The sequence below is a fragment of the Spea bombifrons genome, chromosome 4 (genome assembly GCF_027358695.1).
Source record: "Spea bombifrons isolate aSpeBom1 chromosome 4, aSpeBom1.2.pri, whole genome shotgun sequence".
Taxonomy (NCBI): Eukaryota; Metazoa; Chordata; class Amphibia; order Anura; family Pelobatidae; genus Spea; species Spea bombifrons.
Window position 1 is genome coordinate 72,469,698 of NC_071090.1, and position 21,687 is coordinate 72,491,384.

Consider the following 21,687-nt stretch of genomic DNA (forward strand, 5'->3'; position numbering starts at 1 on the left):
CATCCATTCTGTTCAGATGTCAATTGCAGACAATATATCCCTGTGATCACTGGTACCTTACTTGAATGGCAGACGGGTGGCCGGACTGGAGTTGCATACTGGGGTTGCTGTCTGCAAAATCTGTTCTAGGACAGAAAGTCCACCTGCTGCCCGGAATGCTATCTGATCAGCCGCGTTCTGTGGGAAAAGGAGGAGAAAAACAGGAGAACTCAGCTCATCCGTAACCGAGAATCATATATTAAAACTTGGAAAACACACAATAAAATATCAGATGCAGACCCTGCTTGCCTCCTTTCCTGTGCTCTTTTTTATTTCAGTCTGTAAAGTGATAAAATGTCCTGGGCTCCACAGATATAAACTAGAATAAAATAAGTCATCGCTCCTGCATTTTCTTTTTCTACGCATAATAGATGGTGAGTCTGTTACTCGGTTGTGTTTAATCAAGAGGTTCTGGAAGATGCCCCAGGACACTACGCATTGTTATATTGTGTCAACAGATGTGTCGGTCATTCTAAAAAGTAACATAATCTACTAAGTAACTTGCTTTTTCTATGTCCAACACCTGCTACAGTTTGCCATTAAAGAGCATCCCACGTAAGTATCCCTGAGGGTGGATTTCTGCTATTCAAGGAAAGATAGGCCTTCCAGTAATTAGTCACAGTAAAGAAAAGCCAGAACCGCCATGAATGATAATAATAATAATAAATAAATAAAGGTTTACATATATTTAGGGAAAACTGATCCAGAAAGATAAAACTAGGCATTCTTAGACTGCTGGTATGGGAACACAAATCAGGCTACTAGCACTTGTGCTGGATAGAAGACCACAGTCTAGTAGAGAGAACATCAGAATGGATGGATCTGCTGACAAAAATTAACTAAATGCTTTCCTTTGCTTGTTAGCTGCTTGCAAAGGTATTGATTACTGAAGCTACTTGTTTCCCTTTGAAGGGTTGAATTACACTTTTTTTGCCATTAATGTCATGTGAAAAATGCATATATTTTTTGTTTTCATTTGATCCCAGAACACATTATGACGGCAACCCTTAGAAAAACCAAATAGAAGTCCTGTTTAGTAGTCCTTGGAGAGAAACATTTTATAGCTGCGCGTCTTCAAAGCAGAAAACGGGAGTACTGGGCAATGTGACAATGTGCGAGCAGATGAAAGGGAAAGGAATTGGGATTTAAACTATTTATTGCCCAATCACATGAGGTTTTTGTTTCCAAATAAAAAAGAAAAAGTTCTACTGCTCTATACCACTCAGCAAGGTAATGTAGCTGCTTTTCCATTGCTTTCCCCGGGAATCCGCACACACACAGAATTTACAGTTATGCTGTCAGCCAAATAGAAGTCTTATTACTGTACGGGAAACAAAGATATATAAGTGGCTAAGTGTTAATGTACACATAATGTCACTGCCTGGGCTAACACTTAACAACTGAAACTGGGATGATTGCACTGCAATAAAGGGTTTTTTCCTATATTGTAGATACAACTGCTACACTGTGATTGCAGATAAGAGAAGGTGCCACTGAAACCCGATGTTATACTTAGTTACAAATAATGAAGATATAATTAGTCTGGGTTTGCAAATGGCTCGGATATTGTGCGCTGGTCTTATTATCAGTTAGGGCATAGAAATGGTGCAAAACACTATAAGGGATATTAGGTAAAGGTTAGCTACTTCGGTGTTGGTGCTCCATAAATAAATAATGATATTACTATTATTACTTATATTTGGAGTATAAACAGAAGATTTTCATGTATTGGCATCTGTGTTTCTTTTTTTTTTTTTTGCAGTTCACAAAAGACTATATTTCCCAGAATGGTGACCAGCTCCCTAGATGTTGCAGAACGTCCTTCACAAAGTACAGACAAATGCTAGCATCTCGGTTGCTGTGGGTTACCATTCTGATGAAGCCAAGTTTGTTAACAACTGCCATCATAAAACATTGGCCAGGGTGTATGAAAGCTGCATTTTCCAGCAGCCAGTGTGCCATGCATTGGCAAACAGTGCTTATTTCTCAGATTAAGCATAGAATTGACAGGCCATGTGATATTGATGTCTCATGGTCAGTGTTAGAATGTATTCAAACTGTATGTGTGTGGCACAGACCTGTCTCAACTGATTAATGGCTCTTTACCTCCATGAACTGTAGTTTGACTGACAGAGGACTAATCGGATTAGCAGTCCTCTTCCAGAAATACAGCGGGGGTGGGGGCGGGGGCTAGAAGACACATAACATGAACTATGCTGCACATGGATCCTTCCAATTATGTAGACAAATAACTATTACCCTGGCTAATGAAAGGAGCAACAGCTGTTAAGGTGGAGATGCTCTCTTGATGGGTCAGGGCAGCTTTGTACTTGACTCATGCTGCCCACTGTGTATGTCTGAGGAGGGGCTGTCTCAGCCTTTTACAAACCTACGGGTAAGACCTGTCTAAGTAAAGTTAATAACCTTTTAGGAGCGGTCACGTGTATGAAATGCAGTAAAAATGACTGGATCCATTTTTAGTGTTTTAGAATGGATTCATTCATGCACAATGGGCTATATCTCACACAATGCCTGCCCTGAGGTATGCCTTCTCTGCCTTTTATCCAGGCAACGCTCAGTAACCTATTCATAAGCAACACTTCTGTACAAGCCTCTGCTAACAAGGCTAAACGTTCCTACCACCCTACAAGTACCCAGTACGCTTCTCAAAGCATTGTTTAAACAGTAACTAGGATTTGTTACTTTCAACATTTTGACATAGAATCACAGGGATGGACAAATATAACTAAATCTATTTAGCTGTAAATACATTTTTAAAAAGAGTAAAATGCATAGATGGATCTGCCAAAAAACAAAATAGACAAATCACATTGTTATATGGACTATCTAAGGACAATGCTATGCAATTCAGAACTTTTCCATCAATGCCTTCATTGTCAGACCGATGCTTAGAATTCCAAATAACTTTTGCTGTTACCTCTTCCGACTGGATGGGTGTGTATATATATATATATATATAGATAGATATCTATATATCTATATATATATATATAGATATCTATATATATATATATATATATATCACTCAGTACCTGTCAGCTTTTAATATGACATAAGGTAGGATAAGTCAAGATCAAGATTCCATATAAGCTCAATTTATTTTAAGCAAAACTCCATAGCAGTTATTCAAGGTCCATGTTTTCATCTATGATATTACTTTCCGAGGTCATTTTGATTACAGGGTATTTCACCCCAATATGTTTTATCATCTCTGAGATAAGGTTTAAATCATATTGTCTCATTTCTCAGTAATGGGATAATAGTCAAGTAGCATACTTGTCACATCATATATAGCTGCATGGGAACCTTTACCTAATTACAGTCGAGGCAGCTGCTGAGATTTAATTAGATGCCACGCACAGAGAACTGGCAACTTTTTAATTGGCTAGTTGATACTTATCCTCATCTAGCCAGGAACGCTGCGACTGCTATTCCTCCTATATTTTCTTTAATATGAATGGCATATCTATTTGAATTAACTTGTATGAGTTTCAGCAGCAACCTTCACTTTAATGGAAGCTATGATTTCTACCTAAATATGGATTTATAGCCTGATGATCATGTCAAAATTTATGGTCTACAATTGGAATGCGGCAGAATTTTCTTTCAGATCAGGGCAAATAATATTATACAGAATGTTAGCATTACAAGAATCTGACCCCAAATCAAGAAATCTAACCCCTCTTAAATCTGATCATTTAAATGCTGAACAGAACTGATACTGTTGTAATAATTCACTGACTACGGGGAATCTCCTAGAGATTTGCGGCTAAGAGAATGGCTGAATTAGATTACTATCAGGAGATGTTCCTAAACATTAGCACCAAGGCTGAGTCATTTCTACCTTGCTCTGATCAATTTCGTGCCTGAATGTGGGTAGACATGAATATTTCAACACAAGCAGGCTACTATAACATCTACTCGCAAAACCAAATGCCCGAAGCTCTTAAAATCATTTATTAATATTTACTGTAAACAGACAGGCAATCAGAGTGAGGTCTGAACCCACACAAAAAAAGAAAACTTTAGACTGAAATCTGAGATTCTTTAACAGCACTTCTAAAGGGGGGGCATTTATATTTTTCCAGACAGGTTTAACCTTTTGAGTGCTGAGGGTAAGACATTTTCCTCCATGATAAATTACCATGGTAGAAAGCAGCCATGTCTGCAGCCACACTACAATAGGGTACTTATTTCTCCACGACTGATAAAAGCGATCACAGAGAGGGGACCATACTGGGGACATCCTGGGTCCATCTTACCAACCATGTACCACACAGGTGATAGACATTGTTTGGGTTCATATTTGAGGGCTCCCAATGCACTCATCCTGGCTCCAGAGTTCAGAAGTAAACAGAATTTCTAATCTTTCTTTCTTTTTTTAAATGCAAAAATATATAACACTTGTTTAGAAAAGAAGGGTGCAGTGATCTTTTAGCTCTTCACTAGAATGCTTTCCTTAAAAATATCAATTAAGCAAAGTAATTAACATATAAGTAACACTACCTTTAATATATTTTATGGAAGCTAAAATCTTATTTCCATCCAAGGCTGAGGTAGCTTGACAATATTAATAGAATTGGGCAGATGCTATGTATCTCATATGATACTGTCAGACAACAATATATATATAAGATAACTTAGCTTTACATCCTTATTTATTGTCACTATCAACACTGGTGAATGGTTTCATGGTAATAATACATTATTCAGGTATAACGACAAGTAGTTTTCAATAACAGTGATAAGGACCTCAGACCGTTTGTTCTAAATTCTGTTCCGTATGGATGGCTTTATATGATGACTTTGTCTTCAGTCATCAAAAAACATTTTCGTTCTTTCCTGATGCAGGAGTCAAACGTCAAATGTGTTATATAATAAGCACCAGACAATTTTGAAACCATTGGAATCCTCTACTGATTTTGTATACTAGTTACACATTAGCACTAGAGGAAAAAAGAGGCCAAAGAGATTACAAACAGAAAAGAACATTATAAGAACTCTATGCAAACATTATAGTTAGCAGCTAAACCTAGTTCATAAATTTGAAAGTCTCAGAACTCTCTGTGGACTTAAAGGTATCGATACAAAGGAGATATAGGGAAATATTATAGAAACAGTAAGACAAGTTAGACTAAGTGGTTTTATTAAGCAAAAGGGTGAATTATATGGTGGGGACTGGGTACTCAAACCCCTTTAATTCTCAAAAATATCCCCCAAAATTTGAAGGACCCATTTTTATTAATTATATTACATGTACGCACACATTCAATATGGGACCAGTGTAAGACATTACTTCTGGATCTGGCCCTCTAGTGGAAGATCACTGATACAAAGGACTCCAATTTCTCTTACAAAGCATTATAACACGGGTGTCCAACCTGCGGCCCTCCAGCTGCTGCAGGACTATATCTCCCATACTCCTCAGCCAGCCCCTTAGCTGAAAGAGCATTATGGGAGATGTAGTCCTGCAGCAGCTGGAGGGCCGCAGGTTGGACACCCCTGCATTATAACATATCAGTGCCTCTAAGCACTGTACTTGTAAACAAAGACTTGGTCTATTGGTTTTATGCATTCAACTGTTGTCCATAATGACAGTTTAATGGCATATTATTGATTACTGTTGTCCAATTATAAGCAAAGCAGAAAAAAATAAAAATATGTTTTACACTACAGAAGATTTTCATGTTAAGCTTTTCATGTTAATTACTGCATCAAGGTAAAACGTTGGCACAAATGGGTAACCAGGTAAAACCAATATGCGGGTGCTTCAAAGCTCTGTGTACCGCTGTGAGGTAAATACACTTGGACAGAGGAGAAGAATAGAGATAACAGAAACCGTGCCCTTGGTGGACAGAGCAGGAGCAGCACATGTTGCTTATCTTATGCCAGGAAGGTACATTAACCTAGGTCAGAAGGTAGGATGAAACAGAAAACATGAAAAAGTCACCAAAAAAGGAGGGAACCAGTTTAGTGGAAATGTGGAATAGGTGGTTGGAATACATGCCTCATTGATCTTTTACTGCACAGCATTTTGTCTGGAATGCAGTCACATATTGTACCTGTATTACAACTTAAATAACATTGCAGCAGTGGCCAGTATGTTCCACAGCTTTAAGCTAATGACAAGATCATTGGCAAGACAGAGACTTCACTGAAATATCAGGGGGAAAGGGCCCTGCTCATACAATTCAGGTCTACAAGGGGATGAAACAGTTCAGAAATCAAGAAGCCAGAAGCACTCTATATTACGTGGACATGTATTCCTGAGCAAAGGGCCTAGATGGGAAGGATATAATAAGCAAAACATGGCGAACACTGCAGTATTTAGTGGTGACGGCATCAGTATTAGAACATTAGAATCACAGATGTATGCACATGCATATATACGTATACACTATATGGACAAAAGTATTGGGACACATGGCCATTACACCAACAGGGAATTTTAGGATACTTCATTCTGAATACTTAAATATTAATAAGTAGTTGGTTCCCCTTTGCAGCTATAATAGCTTCTACTCTTCTGGGAAGGTTTTCCATAAGATTTTGTAGTGTTTCTGTGAAACTTTTTGCCGATCCATTGGGAGGTCAGACACCTCAAAGTTTGCAATAATACCGGTATATGCTCAGATTGGGTTGGCCTATTCTAATATTCTAAAAATTCACCCCTTCTGCTTTTCTTGACACACAGAGCCCAGCTGACTCCAAACCAAGATCAAAATGTCAGGTCAGATCCGATTAAAAGCCCTTTTAATCTTCTTTTCCAGCATAAACGCTGTTATCCAATATGTGCTAATCTATTTTCTGTACCAAACCTGGCTAAGCTGCCAGCACGTTGTTCAATCCACTTAGAAACCATGTCAGGGAACAGTTTAGCCTCATTCTAACAAAGCCTAACTTAAATCTCCCTGGTTACGGGGTTAGATCATTTTTTGAAGTCGATGCTCATTAATACTACATAAAGCTACATACTGTTATATATTATGTAATATGACCTTGAATAAATAAATATATGATGCCCAACTCACCCCAATTCTCTTATTGTTATAAACCTGCTGACCAAATCACTTTACTCACAACTTTTACACCCAGAAACCTTACCAGCCTTAAGAGTCCTCACATGACTAATCCTTGAAAATGTACCGACTCCCCTTGTTTTACTATTCTGTTTCTCTCACTCTAGCCCCATACCATTTTTTGAATATCATCGACGCAATTCCTCTTACCATGATTAACCTTTTAAACCTTGCATCATAACTCCCAATTTACTCCTCTTTCATGATAATGTATCAATTACAGCCGCTATAATGTTTATTATTATTTGTGATTGTATGCCGTGGAATGGGGGGGGGGTTCAAGCAAATGATTGTCCAGGATTCAATTAATATTAAAGATGACCCTGGATAGGGCTATGCTCTATCTACCCAGAGTTAATAAAAGTATTTGTATGGCAAGCTGACTGCTGTCATGCTGTCAAGTAAGTTCCTGTTCTCATATTACTCAGTAAAATGACTGATCACTTCCACTAAACCCTTAACATAACTCTGTTATAACTACTGATACATTTATATTTGCAATTTACTTTTCCATCACTCCTAAACATCCCTCATGTCACTGATCAAAGAAGACATATAATAATAGTCACAATTAGATTACATTGTGCTACAGATTAGGTATAACATGCACAATAATAAAGATGGGGTTAATGGTTTTGAAGTAGAAAAAAACAGGTCGGTCATTAGGGCACAAACTGAATTATAGCAAACAATATACTTGAAGAAAAGAAGCAAGACAGGATCAGAGTCCAGCACCCTGTACAGGCCAGCCACCAGGGGAGCAAGTATGAGAGCAGCGAGGAGATGAATTATGGGGAACAGTTGTAGGAGCAGTTAAAGAAGACATTAGTCAATGTATTTTACTGCCTTGTACGAATGTTCGAGTCACAGTTTCATGACTTGCGCTATAATGGGTTTTGCTGGACAAAGACAATTTCATAACAAAACCCACACATATACTATATGGAGAAAAGTATTGGGACACCTGATCATTACACAAACAGGGACTTATATGACAATGCATTCTAAATACACAGACATTAATATGTAGTTACCCCCCCCTTGCAGCTAAAACAGCTTCCACTCTTCTTGGAAGGCTTTCCACAGTGCTTCTGTAGGATGTTTTGCCCATTCATCCAGTAGAGCATTTGTGTCAGGAGTCTTGGCTGTCAGGAGTCTTGGGGACATACCAAGACATTTTGGACAATGCTATCTTCCAAAATTGCAGGAACAGTTTAAGAAAGGCCCTTTTTTATTCAAGCATGACTGTGGCCCAGTGCAAAAAAGCAAGGTCCATAAAGACGTGGTTGGATGAGTCTGGGGTGCAAGAACTTCACTGGCACAGAGCCCTGACATCAACCCCAAAACAGCTTTGGGATGAACTGGAATGGAGATTGGTGCTTGCATAGCCCTGCTTTTATTATTTATACTGTGATGTTTGCCTCCTCTGGGCTATGAAACTGGTAATGCACTGATTGAAAAGGGATAGTAGGCAGTCTCCTGTGTACCTCGATTACGATGCAGCTCATAAAGCAGTCCATTTAGTAAGTGAAAAGCTATTGTCCTGCACTCTCCTCTCCCCTGGGAACTTTCTGCATCTGATCTCCACAAGCAAGGGAAATATACAATGCATCCGGCCCATATACTGTCCTGCTCACTTGTGCCAACTACTAACAGTACCCCAGGGAAATTCAATTAAGAGTGTCAACTGCACTCCCTCTCGTCAACGGATCACACCATCAGGGCTCTTCCCGCCCCCCACTAACAAGAGAGTTAATGCCCACTTACAGGAATGACCCTGTGCAGACACAGGCGTACACAGATAAATCTATCTGCAGGAAACCTATTGATCAGGAACTTCGGAGATGGGCAACTCCTTGTAGTGTAGAGGAATATTTTTTAAGCAATTATACACTCAAATAACAAAAGCAATTTCCAACCACAATAAACTGCCACTGCAGCCAATTAAACTGAGTAAAACAGCCACATACTACTGAATGTGATAGAGAATGTAATGGGTTGCGGGGGAATTCTCTCCCTTTGTGTTTTCAGTACACATGGATACATCTGGTATCCCAAAGGCAACACAGGGTTAAATTAATTAACCCCTTCTCAATTGGCACATCTTCAGAAAAGAGGTTGAAGCAAATGTTACAGCAATCACAAATAAAATGCTTCTCAGAGCAAGCACGACCACCTGAACTACAACTGAAAGATGTATTGACAGCTCTAGTGTCGTTGATGCCTGGACCAGTGAACTGAATGGATAGGCATGGCCCATTAGCACCTTCAGTACCATGGACAAGGAATGAGACATGCAAGACTACCAGCAGTGACTGGTGCCAGGTGCCACCCTCTTCATTCACATTAAATTTCTATCGCGCCAGCAGATTCCGTAGCACTGTTAAAATCAGTGGGATCATTTAAAGTCACACACAATAACAAAGAGGTAGAAAATGAGAAGAGGGACCTGGTCTTGCAAGCTTACAATCTAGTCAGTGGTTCATTTCTTCTTGCACTTTAAACAGCCCGCCAGAGTTTTAAATCTACAGCCAGAAGTTACTGTGCATAGCTGTACTGATCATGTTCATCACCATCTGTAGTTGGAATTGTGAATGCGTACGGAAACATGCGTATGGAAACATAGTGATACAATTCAAGATCTAATTCATGCAACTGTATTTAGAACACAAAGGGAATAACGTTTGAGCAAAACTTTTGCTAGAAAACTGAACAAGGATCATAAGGATCATTACTAAATGAAAAATATCACCTGTCTGCATATCTGCCTATTTATCCATTCACCCTTGGAAAATACTCAGAACCCTTACCGGGGTCAACCATATCATTGTACAACAGTAACTTTGAATGAGCTACAGAGTTTGCTCAACAATAAAAGAGATCTGTATAATACTAGCCAGTATGGGAACTTGGCAAGAAAGAAGTGATTATGCAAAAAGTACCATTAAACAGTGCATCTGAAATCAGAAAGCAGCACTAGCTACAAAGCGTGAAAAGGTTTTATGGTCAGTTACAACCAAGACAGATATTTTGGCCACAATTTTGCTGAGCAAATGTAGCACTTCCCATACATGAAAACACACCATCCCTTCAGTATTGTGCGTCTTATTGAAACTCAAAGAAGAATGGGATGAATAAACACTGGAAAATAATGAAAGAGAACCTGCTACGCTCCACTACAAAACCATGGAACAGTGATCCCAAGCACAAGGCCAACACAACATTGTACAGGCTCAAGAGCAAAAAGGTGAATGCCCTAGAGTGGTCAAGGTAAAGCCCTGATCCCAGTCCCACCGAGAAGCTGTCGGACTGTTTGAGAATTGTCATCAACAAGCAACTCCCAAACAACCTAAACAACCTGGAGCCAATCTTCCAAGAATGGACCAGACGTTCTCAGACACGGTGCGAATGCCAATACAGACTTACCCTGAAAGACTTAAAGCTGTTATTGAAGGGAAGGATGGGTTTAGCATACATTAATGTGTGAGGATTGATGAGCTATGCAAACAACATATTTAATTTTCTTTTATTTAAAAAAAAAAAAGACTTTACCAAATGACTGCCACTTAATAATTTGTTTTGAGTTTGAAAATGATATTGCTTTGCAAGATTTTAAATGTAGTAATATGAAACTTGGGCAGGGGTTATATATATATATATATATATATATATATATACTGCTACACAAAGTAATTCTGTCAATATAAAATTTACTTATCAGCAGAAAGGGGCTGATGTAATTAAAATGCATAAGGTTTTCCGATATTACATTGAAGAAAAAGAAACCCGTAATCCTTCTACATTTCATATAGATTACTAAATGGTCATTATAGAAGGAATAATAAACCAGAAGCTTTCAATAATCCTATCAGTGCTGCTCACCTAATGCTGTGTACAACAAGCATGCTATTCATTGCATTTTCACATAGGAAAATGAAGAAAGCTCGAAGTAATATCTCAGAAGAATAATGCAGAGTATGGGGCAAGGGTTTTTCAGTGACACGTAAAAGGGCAGCCGTGTTCTTCTGTAATTTAGTAACCGCAATATGGATGGCGTACGACTGATAAGATATTAATGCAGGAAGTGATATTACCCCACTAGGGCCCCTCTAATGGCCTCAATTTTGCAAACATGATTTAAACTTAATGGGGAACTCTGTAGGATTGAAGCCTGCTTCGCTATCTGATTGGCATGGAATTCTGTTAGGAATGTAAAGAAATCTCGTCCAAGTAATCCCGCAATTGTGGCTTTTAATGGGAATAACTCTCCGTGGCAGTGCTGCTATATCCAATATCTGATAACAAGCAGTTACAGGCAGATCCTGAGCGGGTAAGTCTACAAAGTATACCCCCTCTGGAATTTTATCATACAACTGCTACATATACTGAAAGCTATTACAGACCTAGCAGCGAAATTGCACCCATGTTCATGAATAATGCCTGTAAAATAGATTCATTTAGACAGCCTGCACCAAAAACATAAACAAATGTCAAAAAAAAGGCAAGAAAGGCAAACCCCACCCAAGAACATACGACCTTCAGCCAGGTGATAAATATCCCGTTATTGTGTACTTATTTTATGCAACGAGAATGCAAGAACACGAATACCCAACTGTTGCCTGTTATGGTTCTCTGTATTTTCTAGATGCGAGCTACAGATATTACTGATTTGTGCTGGTGGCTCTGTTAGGTCCGTAAAAATAATTCATTTATGGTCAGAAGAAAACGTTATAAATCTCTTTCACTTAACAAAGAAGAAATTAAGATTATCTATCTAATCAAATCTAATCCAATATCCAATCTAATAATTAAAATGTTTTGCGGTTTTCACTGAAAATCTTTTTGTTTCATTAAAGATAATAAGATTTTAGGTAAACATATTTTTAAGCAATCCTTACTTATAGTTATTTTCTTAACTGAAAAAAACCTCCCTTAATTTACTTGCTGATGCAAGAAACTGCTATTCTACTCTTATATGAAAGGTGCAACATTTATATGCAAAGGGCTTTCATTTTGCCTTCCAATCATCAAAGTCTGGGTCTCATTAAACTACCTGACCTGTTGTTCACTTATCTATCAGTTAACAAATTGTGACGTAGGTCAATAAAAGAAGAAAAAAAAAGATTGCATTGCAATTAAATTACAATCTTTGGCAAATATTATCTGCAAGTTTCAGGTTGACACAATGTACAATTTAATCTTTATTAAACATGGCATTATCTGAATTGGTTGGAAGGGACTGTGCGTCGGGACTACGGAGTTGGAAGCAGCGTTTCCTGCCGGTAATGACACACAGCTGTGCGAGTTACTCGCAGACGGAGAAACCTAAAGTAACCGAGGAGCCGTCAAGATCTAAACACAATATTTATTCATCCCTAATAGTATGGGCAAAAAATTGGACAATGTGAACATAATTCACTGGCAGAAGGCAGCCATGGAGCAGAAAAGATCAATGATAACTAATTTGTTACCATAACACGCTTTCCCGTTCATGCTACTGCTGGAATGCAAGGCTTTGTTCCAGTTCCACTTGTTGGCACTTGTATTTTTATTTTATTTCTATAATAATAATAATAATAATAATAATAATAATAATAATATGCAGTACAGAATCCTAAAAAGGTTTAGTACTCACCTAAGTCTTGTATACATTTTAGGATACCAAAACCTCTACAGAACAGATGGTAATATTAACAACCCAAATTCAGTCCCTAGTGCTTTAGCTCAGGATCCAGTCAATTCTGCCAATTATGGTTCACTTTGTTGTATCATAGTACACAGTCTAATGTGCATCCAGGGGCCCTTTCACTCAATACAAATTTATATAAGCTGGAAATAAATCTATCAACCGCTACACATTTTGAAGTTAGTCCGACATGAATGTTACCTGCTTCTCCAGGATCCTGGAAATCTCCCCCAAGGCTCTGTCCAGGGCTGATACTTTATTGGTGGGCCAGGCACCACTGTCCTGCGTTTGTAGCTGCTTCTGAATATCCTTGGTGAGTCTCTGCAACCTGAATGTGAACAAATTACTAGTCAGCTCCTTATGATGACCTCAACCCAAGGAGCCCAAAAGCCCATTAACCTTTGGAGTTGCAGAAGAACCGGTAAGGCAATGCAGAATTACGCAACTCCCCATCTTCTCCCTTGGCCCTGAAAGTTTTGGAAGAACACCCTTGTAAAGTTAACCTCTGTCATAGTGTTTCTGTAAATATCTTGTGTCTCTTAGGCTTCACACTACCATTTCTACCGCCTTAAAAACACGCATTATATTATATTATATATATATCCCCTGATTTTCAAATTTAAAGTTGGGGTCAGTGTATTACTTGTTGAGAAGCCAGGGATATAAAATAAATAAGGATGCTGTGAAAATGGAGAATTAACTCACTTGGCTTTGTATGGAGAATCAGTCACAGGGGTTTTGGCCTCCATTGTATTTTCATACTCCTTTGCTCTGAAAGGCAACAATAACACATACATTTGGTATTATAAATCAGATGTTGGCTACAGTGTATGGCTAACTAGTTTGGTATGGATGGCACATATTAATTTGCATATTAATATAGTGATTTCATTTGCGAAAACGGGAATTTGACTACTACATGCATTATGAAGGCCCAATCCAGGCAACTTTTCCCCTGCATGAAGGATCAAGCTGGGGGGGACGACCTTTTTTTAAAAAAACATTTCTATAAAGAAAGGTAAATACAGAATGTTTCAGGGACCTCTGCCTTTGGGAGAGCCCCCCGGATGTCGTTCCGAATACAAAAAAGGCCCCCAAATTTCATCACAGGAAGTGATTTTGCTCGCCGTGCACATGTCTAATAATTAGTAATGGCTAGAAGTAACATTTTGCTTTTGGCCAGGGGATGAGCAGATTATCTGGAACCATGTATTCCATACCAGATTTACCAGATTTCACTAGTGGTGCCTCATAGCTCCTGAACTCACGTCCAGCTTTCTCCCTCCCTCTCAATATTCATGAAAACTTAAAACTCACTTTTTCATTGAAGCATACAGCCTATTCAGAAAGAGCTTATTTGCCACTAATACAGACATCTTATGTTTTCTCTACACCCCATACCCTCAGGATTGTAAAATTGTGAACAGTAACAGATCGATTTAATCTGTCCGTTCTAGTTTTGTCATACCCTTTGAATGTATTTATTATAAGAAGCTGGATCTGACTCTAGCTGGGTGTCCTACCAGCACATTGCTGTTAAGCATACACTTCGTTCACAGACCCTTGACAGATTAAAGTGTTTCTCTGACAGACCCTCAAATGTTACACACAGTTCATACCCCCAGCCTATAAATCTTCACCTACCCAATTTAATAACCCTGGGACATGAAGAATATTAATAAGGCCAACAAAAACTTCTGTAAGGAAATAATATGCCATTCATCACAATTTGTCCTTTTCTTCCCCTCTGCCCTGGCTAACATATTGATCTAGATTCAGAAATAAGTTTACAAAACTGTAATATAAACTAAACCGCATTAACGGAAAATTGGTTCACTGTGACCTATGTATAAAGAAAGAACCTACAACAGGTTCATTTATAAAGTGAAGTAATGTATGATGAAAAAAAAACAGTTTAAACAAGTTTTTTAAAGGCCCCTGACAACACCCCAAAACACCTGTATCACTGAGACTCAGCTAGTTCAGGAATTCTTAACTCCTTAAGGACAGAGCTGCCCTTTGCGACAATGGCTATTTTAACATTTCTGCGGTTACTCATGTCTAGCTGTCATTTTCTTCTCTCATTTGCTGTACCCAGTATACATTGTTTTTTCAGTAGTATAAGGGCTGTTAGAAAAATGCTTATGTTATCGTAAATATTATTGCTGACAAAGACATAAGAAAGCAGGGAATGTCTAGTCTATGATATATGCATAAGTTCACGCAAAGACATCTACTCTATGATATATATATATATATATATATATATATATATATATATACATATGCAAAGGGTCAAGTCTAGGCCATTCTTAATTATGCAGCTTAAGAGGTGTAACCTGCTTGAAAAGTAACCGATCAGAATGATGCATGCTATTAGAAGTAGATAAGATGCTATATAAACCATGTCATCCAAACATGTAATCAGACAACGCTTCAATTTATGTGTGTTGTGTGCCTTGTCTCGATTCTGCGCATGATCTAAATAAAGGAAAACTCTTCCACCATTAATTCAACCAACACTTTCTTTAGATACCATTATTTTAATCATATCATAAAAGTTACTATAAAAACAAAAGATAAAACATGAGAAAACAAATGTACTTTTTCTGTAATTTGTCCTGAGTTTAGAAATACTCAATCTTTTGTTTTGTTCTGCAAGTTGTAGGACAATAAGTACAAGTGGCTATTTCAAAACAATGTTATTTCAGGTTATTTCAAATGCCAGTTACCTTTTTGCGACAATATATCGCTAATTGTAGAAGTTGGTCATAAAAATAAACTTTATATAAAAATGTATTTTACTAATCACATTGTGATCTTCATGGCACGTCAACTGTCAAGGGGTTAAATAGATTGCTATTTAGCATCTCACTGTAATTATTTAGGTTCTATTAATGAATCCATGGCCTAAGGTTAACAAATGTATATTTTCCCTAATGAAAGAGCAAAGAGAGTACATCGTACACTAAAAGGTGAACAACAGGACTCTATAAAGCATATTTTACATATATAGTAACATAGTAACATAGTAACATAGTTCATAAGGTTGAAAAAAGACCAAAGTCCATCAAGTTCAACCTATATACATATTGTGTCCCTACCGTGTTGATCCAGAGGAAGGCAAAAAACCCTTATGAAGCAGATGCCAATTGCCCCATACCAGGGGGAAAATTCCTTCCCGACTCCAAATATGGCAATCAGAATAAATCCCTGGATCAACGTTCTGTCCCTATTAATCTACTATCCATAACTTGTAATATTATTGCTTTCAAGAAACACATCCAGGCTCCTTTTAAACTCTTTTATTGAGTTTACCATTACCACTTCCTCTGGCAGAGAGTTCCATAGTCTCACCGCTCTTACTCTAAAGAACCCCCGTCTGTGCTGGTGTAGAAACCTTCTTTCCTCCAGCCGTAGAGGATGTCCCCTTGTTATAGATACAGTCCTGGGTATAAATAGGTCCTGGGAGTGATCTCTGTACTGCCCCCTTATATATTTATACATAGTTATTAAGTCCCCCCTAAGCCGTCTTTTTTCCAAACTAAATAACCCTAATTCTGATAATCTTTCTGGGTACTGTAGTCCTTCCATTCCCTTTATTACTCTGGTTGCCCGTCTTTGAACCCTCTCCAGCTCCACTATATCTTTCTTGTACACTGGTGCCCAGTACTGTACACAGTAATCCATGTGTGGTCTGACTAGTGACTTATACAATGGTAGAATTATTTCCTTGTCATGGGCATCCATGCCCCTTTTGATGCACCCCATGATTTTATTTGCCTTAGCAGCAGCTGCCCGACACTGGTCGCTACAGGTAAATTTACTGTTAACCAAGACTCCTAAGTCCTTTTCCATGTCAGTCGTCCCCAGTGTTTTCCCATTTAATACATATTCCCAGCCTGGATTTTTCTTCCCCATGTGCATAATCTTACATTTATCTGTGTTGAACCTCATCTGCCACATCCCAGCCCAAGCCTCCAACCTATGCAGATCCATTTGTAATCGTGCACTGTCCTCTATTGTGTTAACCACGTTACAGAGCTTAGTATCGTCTGCAAAGATTGATACTTTACTATACAATCCCTCTACAAGGTCATTAATAAATATATTAAAAAGAATAGGACCCAAAACTGACCCCTGTGGTACCCCACTAGTAACAGTCACCCAGTCAGAGTATGTACCATTAATAACCACCCTCTGTTTCCTATCACTGAGCCAGTTACTTACCCACATACACACATTCTCCCCCAGCCCAAGCATTCTCATTTTATGTACCAGCCTTTTATGTGGCACCGTATCGAATGCTTTGGAAAAATCAAGATATATGACATCCAGCGATTCACCCCGATCCAGTCTTGAGCTCACCTCCTCATAAAAGCTGATCAGGTTAGTTTGACAGGACCGATCCCTTGTAAACCCATGCTGATATGGAGTCATACATTTATTTTCATTGAGATTCTCCAAAATAGCATCTCTTAGGAAACCCTCGAACAGTTTACATTAGAGCTGAAACAACGAATCGATAAAATCGATAATAATCGATAACGGAAATCGTTGTCGACGATTTCCGTTATCGATTAATCGAGTGATCGATTCGTCGTTGGAGCACTAGGCTCCTTTTACTTACCTCCGCCAGCGTTCCCCGCTTCTGCTCCACGCTCTGCAGTCTCCGCCTTCTTCAAGCTACGTGACGACGGATGTGACGCGCGTCTACTATCAAGTTTGAAGTTGGAAGTGGAACAAGTTCGTAGCGGAGGTAAGTACTCTTTATGTCTATTGTCTGTGCGAATGTTTATGTGCGAGACTGGGTGCGCGGCAGAGTGTGTGTGTGTGTGTGTGTGTGTGTGGGTGCGCGGCAGAGTGTGTGTGTGTGTGTGGGTGCGCGGCAGAGTGAGTGGGGGGGTGCGCTGCACAGTGGGGGGGGGTGCGCTGCACAGTGGGGGGGGTGCGCTGCACAGTGGGGAGGGGGTGCGCTGCACAGTGGGGGGGGTGCGCTGCACAGTGGGGGGGGTGCGCTGCACAGGTGGGGGGGTGCGCTGCACAGTGGGGGGGGTGCGCTGCACAGTGGGGGGTCCGCGGCACAGGGGGTGGGGGGGCAGGGGATGCAGGGCAGGATGTGAGTGCAGGGCAGAGTGGGGGTGGGGGGGCAGGCCAGGAGACTGGATGCAGGGCAGAGTGGGGGTGGGGGGGCAGGCCAGGAGACTGGATGCAGGGCAGAGTGGGGGTGGGAGGGCAGAGTGGGGGTGGGAGGGCAGGGGGGCAGAGTGGGGGTGGGAGGGCAGGGTGGCAGACTGGGTGCAGAGCAGAGTGGGGGTTGGGATGCAGGGCAGGGTGTGAGACTGGGTGCAGAGCAGAGTGGGGGTTGGGATGCAGGGCAGGGTGTGAGACTGGGTGCAGAGTAGAGTGGGGGTGGGGGACTGGGTGCAGAGTAGAGTGGGGGTGGGGGGCAGGGCAGGGTGGGAGATTGGGTGCAGAGCAGAGTGGGGGTGGGGGGGCAGGGCAGGGTGTGAGACTGGGTGCAGAGCAGAGTGGGGGTGGGGGGGCAGGGCAGGGTGTGAGACTGGGTGCAGAGCAGAGTGGGGGTGGGGGGGCAGGGCAGGGTGTGAGACTGGGTGCAGAGCAGAGTGGGGATGCAGGGCAGGCTGTGAGACTGGGTGCAGAGCAGAGTGGGGATGCAGGGCAGGCTGTGAGACTGGGTGCAGGGCAGAGTGGGGGTGGGGATGCAGGGCAGGGTGTGAGACTGGGTGCAGGGCAGAGTGGGGGTGGGGATGCAGGGCAGGGTGTGAGACTGGGTGCAGAGCAGAGTGGGGGTGGGGGGGCAGGGCAGGGTGTGAGACTGGGTGCAGAGCAGAGTGGGGGTGGGGGGGCAGGGCAGGGTGTGAGACTGGGTGCAGAGCAGAGTGGGGATGCAGGGCAGGCTGTGAGACTGGGTGCAGGGCAGAGTGGGGGTGGGGATGCAGGGCAGGGCAGGGTGTGAGACTGGGTGCAGGGCAGAGTGGGGGTGGGGATGCAGGGCAGGGTGTGAGACTGGGTGCAGAGCAGAGTGGGGGTGGGGATGCAGGGCAGGGTGTGAGACTGGGTGCAGGGCAGAGTGGGGGTGGGGATGCAGGGCAGAGTGGGGGTGGGGGCACAGTGCAAAGGGGTGGGGGCACAATGCAAACTTGTGCGCTGGGTGCAAACTTGTGCGCTGGGTGCAAAGCGCAAACTTATGCTGGGTGCAAACGTGTGCTCATAACAAAATAAGAATGTTAATGTAAATTTTAAGTTGTTTTTTAACATCTAGTTCATAAAATTATTTTAAATAAACGAAAAATTTGCATATTGTTTTTTTTATCCGATTAATCGATTAATCGAAAAAATAATCGGCCAACTAATCGATTATTAAAATAATCGTTAGTTGCAGCCCTAGTTTACATACAACAGAAGTTAAACTAACAGGCCTATAATTCCCCGGGTCACTTTTTGTCCCCTTTTTGAATATTGGCACAACATTTGCTATGCGCCAGTCCTGGGGAACAGACCCTGTCACTATAGAGTCCTTGAATATTAGAAATAGGGGTCTGTCTATTACATTACTTAACTCCCTTAGAACTCGGGGGTGAATGCCATCTGGACCTGGTGATTTGTCTATTTTGATTTTTTTTAGGCGGCACTGCACTTCTTCCTGGGTTAGACAGGCGACATGTACTGGGGCATTTATCTCATCCTGCTGTATATTACCTGGCATTTCATTTTCCTCTGTGAATACAGCAGAGAAGAATATATTTAATAGATTCGCTTTTTCCTGATTCCCGTCTATAACGTCTCCCACTGTCAGGAACCTATTTTTTGTTGCCTGAACCATGGCTTTTTCATACCTGAGCCGTTTACATCTGTGACCACTAGTGGCCACCCTCCGCCCTCTGTAGCACTCAGAACTCAGGTGTGCCTTGTTACCTGGGTTGAGCCCTAGTGAATACATCCAGCTGGGCCTTGTTACCTGGATTGCCCTGCCTTTATGAACCTGCCCTGCCCTTCAGTCAGGGCCTTTGTATTGAAGTCTATGGACCTTCCTGCTGTGGCTCTGCACCTGTACTGTTCCTGGTTCCCTGCTATTGTGTCCTTCCAAGTGGACTCCCTGCTTTTGTGTCCTTCCAAGTGGACTCCCTGCTTTTGTGTCCTTCCAAGTGGACTCCCTGCTTTTGTGTCCTTCCAAGTGGACTCCCTGCTATTGTGTCCTTCCAAGTGGACTCCCTGCTATTGTACCCTTCCAAGCGGGCTGTGTGCCTTTCGTACCCTTCCAAGCGGGCTGTGTGCCTTTCGTACCCTTCCAAGCGGGCTGTGTGCCTTTCGTACCCTTCCAAGCGGGCTGTGTGCCTTTCGTACCCTTCCAAGCGGGCTGTGTGCCTTTCGTACCCTTCCAAGCGGGCTGTGTGCCTTTCGTACCCTTCCAAGCGGGCTGTGTGCCTTTCGTACCCTTCCAAGCGGGCTGTGTGCCTTTCGTACCCTTCCAAGCGGGCTGTGTGCCTTTTGTGCCCTTCCAAGCGGGCTGTGTGCCTTTTGTGCCCTTCCAAGCGGGCTCCCTGCCAAAAGACTTATTGCCTGTATTTTATTTTGCCATACGTCCGGTTACTTGCTTAGACTATATTACCCTTATTTGCTGGTTCTGTTATATACATAAAATACACTGCATTACCTGGATTTCTGTTGGTGGTGTCTTTGTTTGCATAATCATGCACCCTGGGTTTCATACTGAACCCCAAGTATCCCCTGCGCATGGGCTCCTACCCGACCTGATCACCCGAGTCCTGACAGAATACAAATGCCATTACAAGGAGTCTGCGGGGTTACTTTCAGTCATCAAAGTGATAGGAGAATGCTTGCTTGAACTGTGCAAATCATTAATGCAAATCTGGGACTCCAACTCCAATCACTCTCATGAAGACCATTCACCTACACCTGCTAAATCACCTGAGAAATCCAACGAGCCTGTTACCAGTATTAAAAAGGAATCTCCTAGGAAATCTAGGAAACGTGAACCCCTTACCGCAACCGAATTGCAACAAAGGCGTGATGAGGAATCTTGCTTTTACTGTGGCAAAAAGGGACACTGGATCACCCAATGTCCTCTGAAACCTTCTAAACCCTCTGTACCGGTTGAACAGTCTACGTCACAAGCACAGAGCTCTCCTAAAAGGGGAAGTAGCTTTATTCCCCAGGACAGTGAACCTATGGAGTATATACCAACCCCTGTGATTCCTAATGCTTATCAAAAGCAAGGGAATGGCCAGCTGAAGCCTGATGATGATTGTTCTGTGATGGAATGCAGCGGCTGTGATCCTATAGTCTGTGGCAGTGTGGGTTGCTCCCATATGGATGAACTTCCTATTACTTTTTGTTCAGCCATGATTGCAACTCCTATCACTGCTACCTCAGCAAAGTGTGATACACCAGAGACTACCATAGCCCCTAGTATCACCTCTGGACTCGTAACAAAGATGCATGACCCTATTCCATCTCTGGGTAAGAAGGGGCCTTCCATCAATGCTTCCCATACTGAACTGCCCTCAGTGGTGCCCTGGGTACAGGGCAGCTATGTGACCCCTGGTACATGGAAAGAGAAAGCACTGAATCATACCTTCTCCTCAACTTCTTCAGCATCCAGTCCTACTTTGACCTACAATTGCACCACAGATAATCTCTCCTTTGATTGTGTTATTACCCCTAATGGCAATATAATCAGAAAGGAAGACCTGGAGATCTGTGAACAAGCTTTACCAAAAAAGAAAAAGAAGAAGAAGAAGAAATCACATTAAGTACACCCTTCTGCTAAGTTTATTAAAGTTGCACAGATTTTGTTCAGACTGTTCGCGTTCAGTG

The 21,687-nt window shown here is 41.4% G+C and overlaps 1 protein-coding gene across 2 annotated transcripts in view; it reads right to left on the bottom strand.

Moving 5' to 3' along the window:
• The window catches only part of SCAPER (S-phase cyclin A associated protein in the ER), a 115,741-nt gene that overhangs the window by 30,130 nt on the left and 63,924 nt on the right, over positions 1-21,687 (bottom strand). For both annotated transcript variants that reach the window (XM_053464558.1, XM_053464557.1), the window contains exons 21-23: positions 13,531-13,596; positions 13,027-13,153; positions 62-177 (exon numbers count right to left, since the gene is read on the bottom strand). In XM_053464558.1, the coding sequence (XP_053320533.1) occupies positions 62-177; positions 13,027-13,153; positions 13,531-13,596 (309 nt within the window). The remainder of the gene's footprint in view (positions 1-61; positions 178-13,026; positions 13,154-13,530; positions 13,597-21,687) is intronic.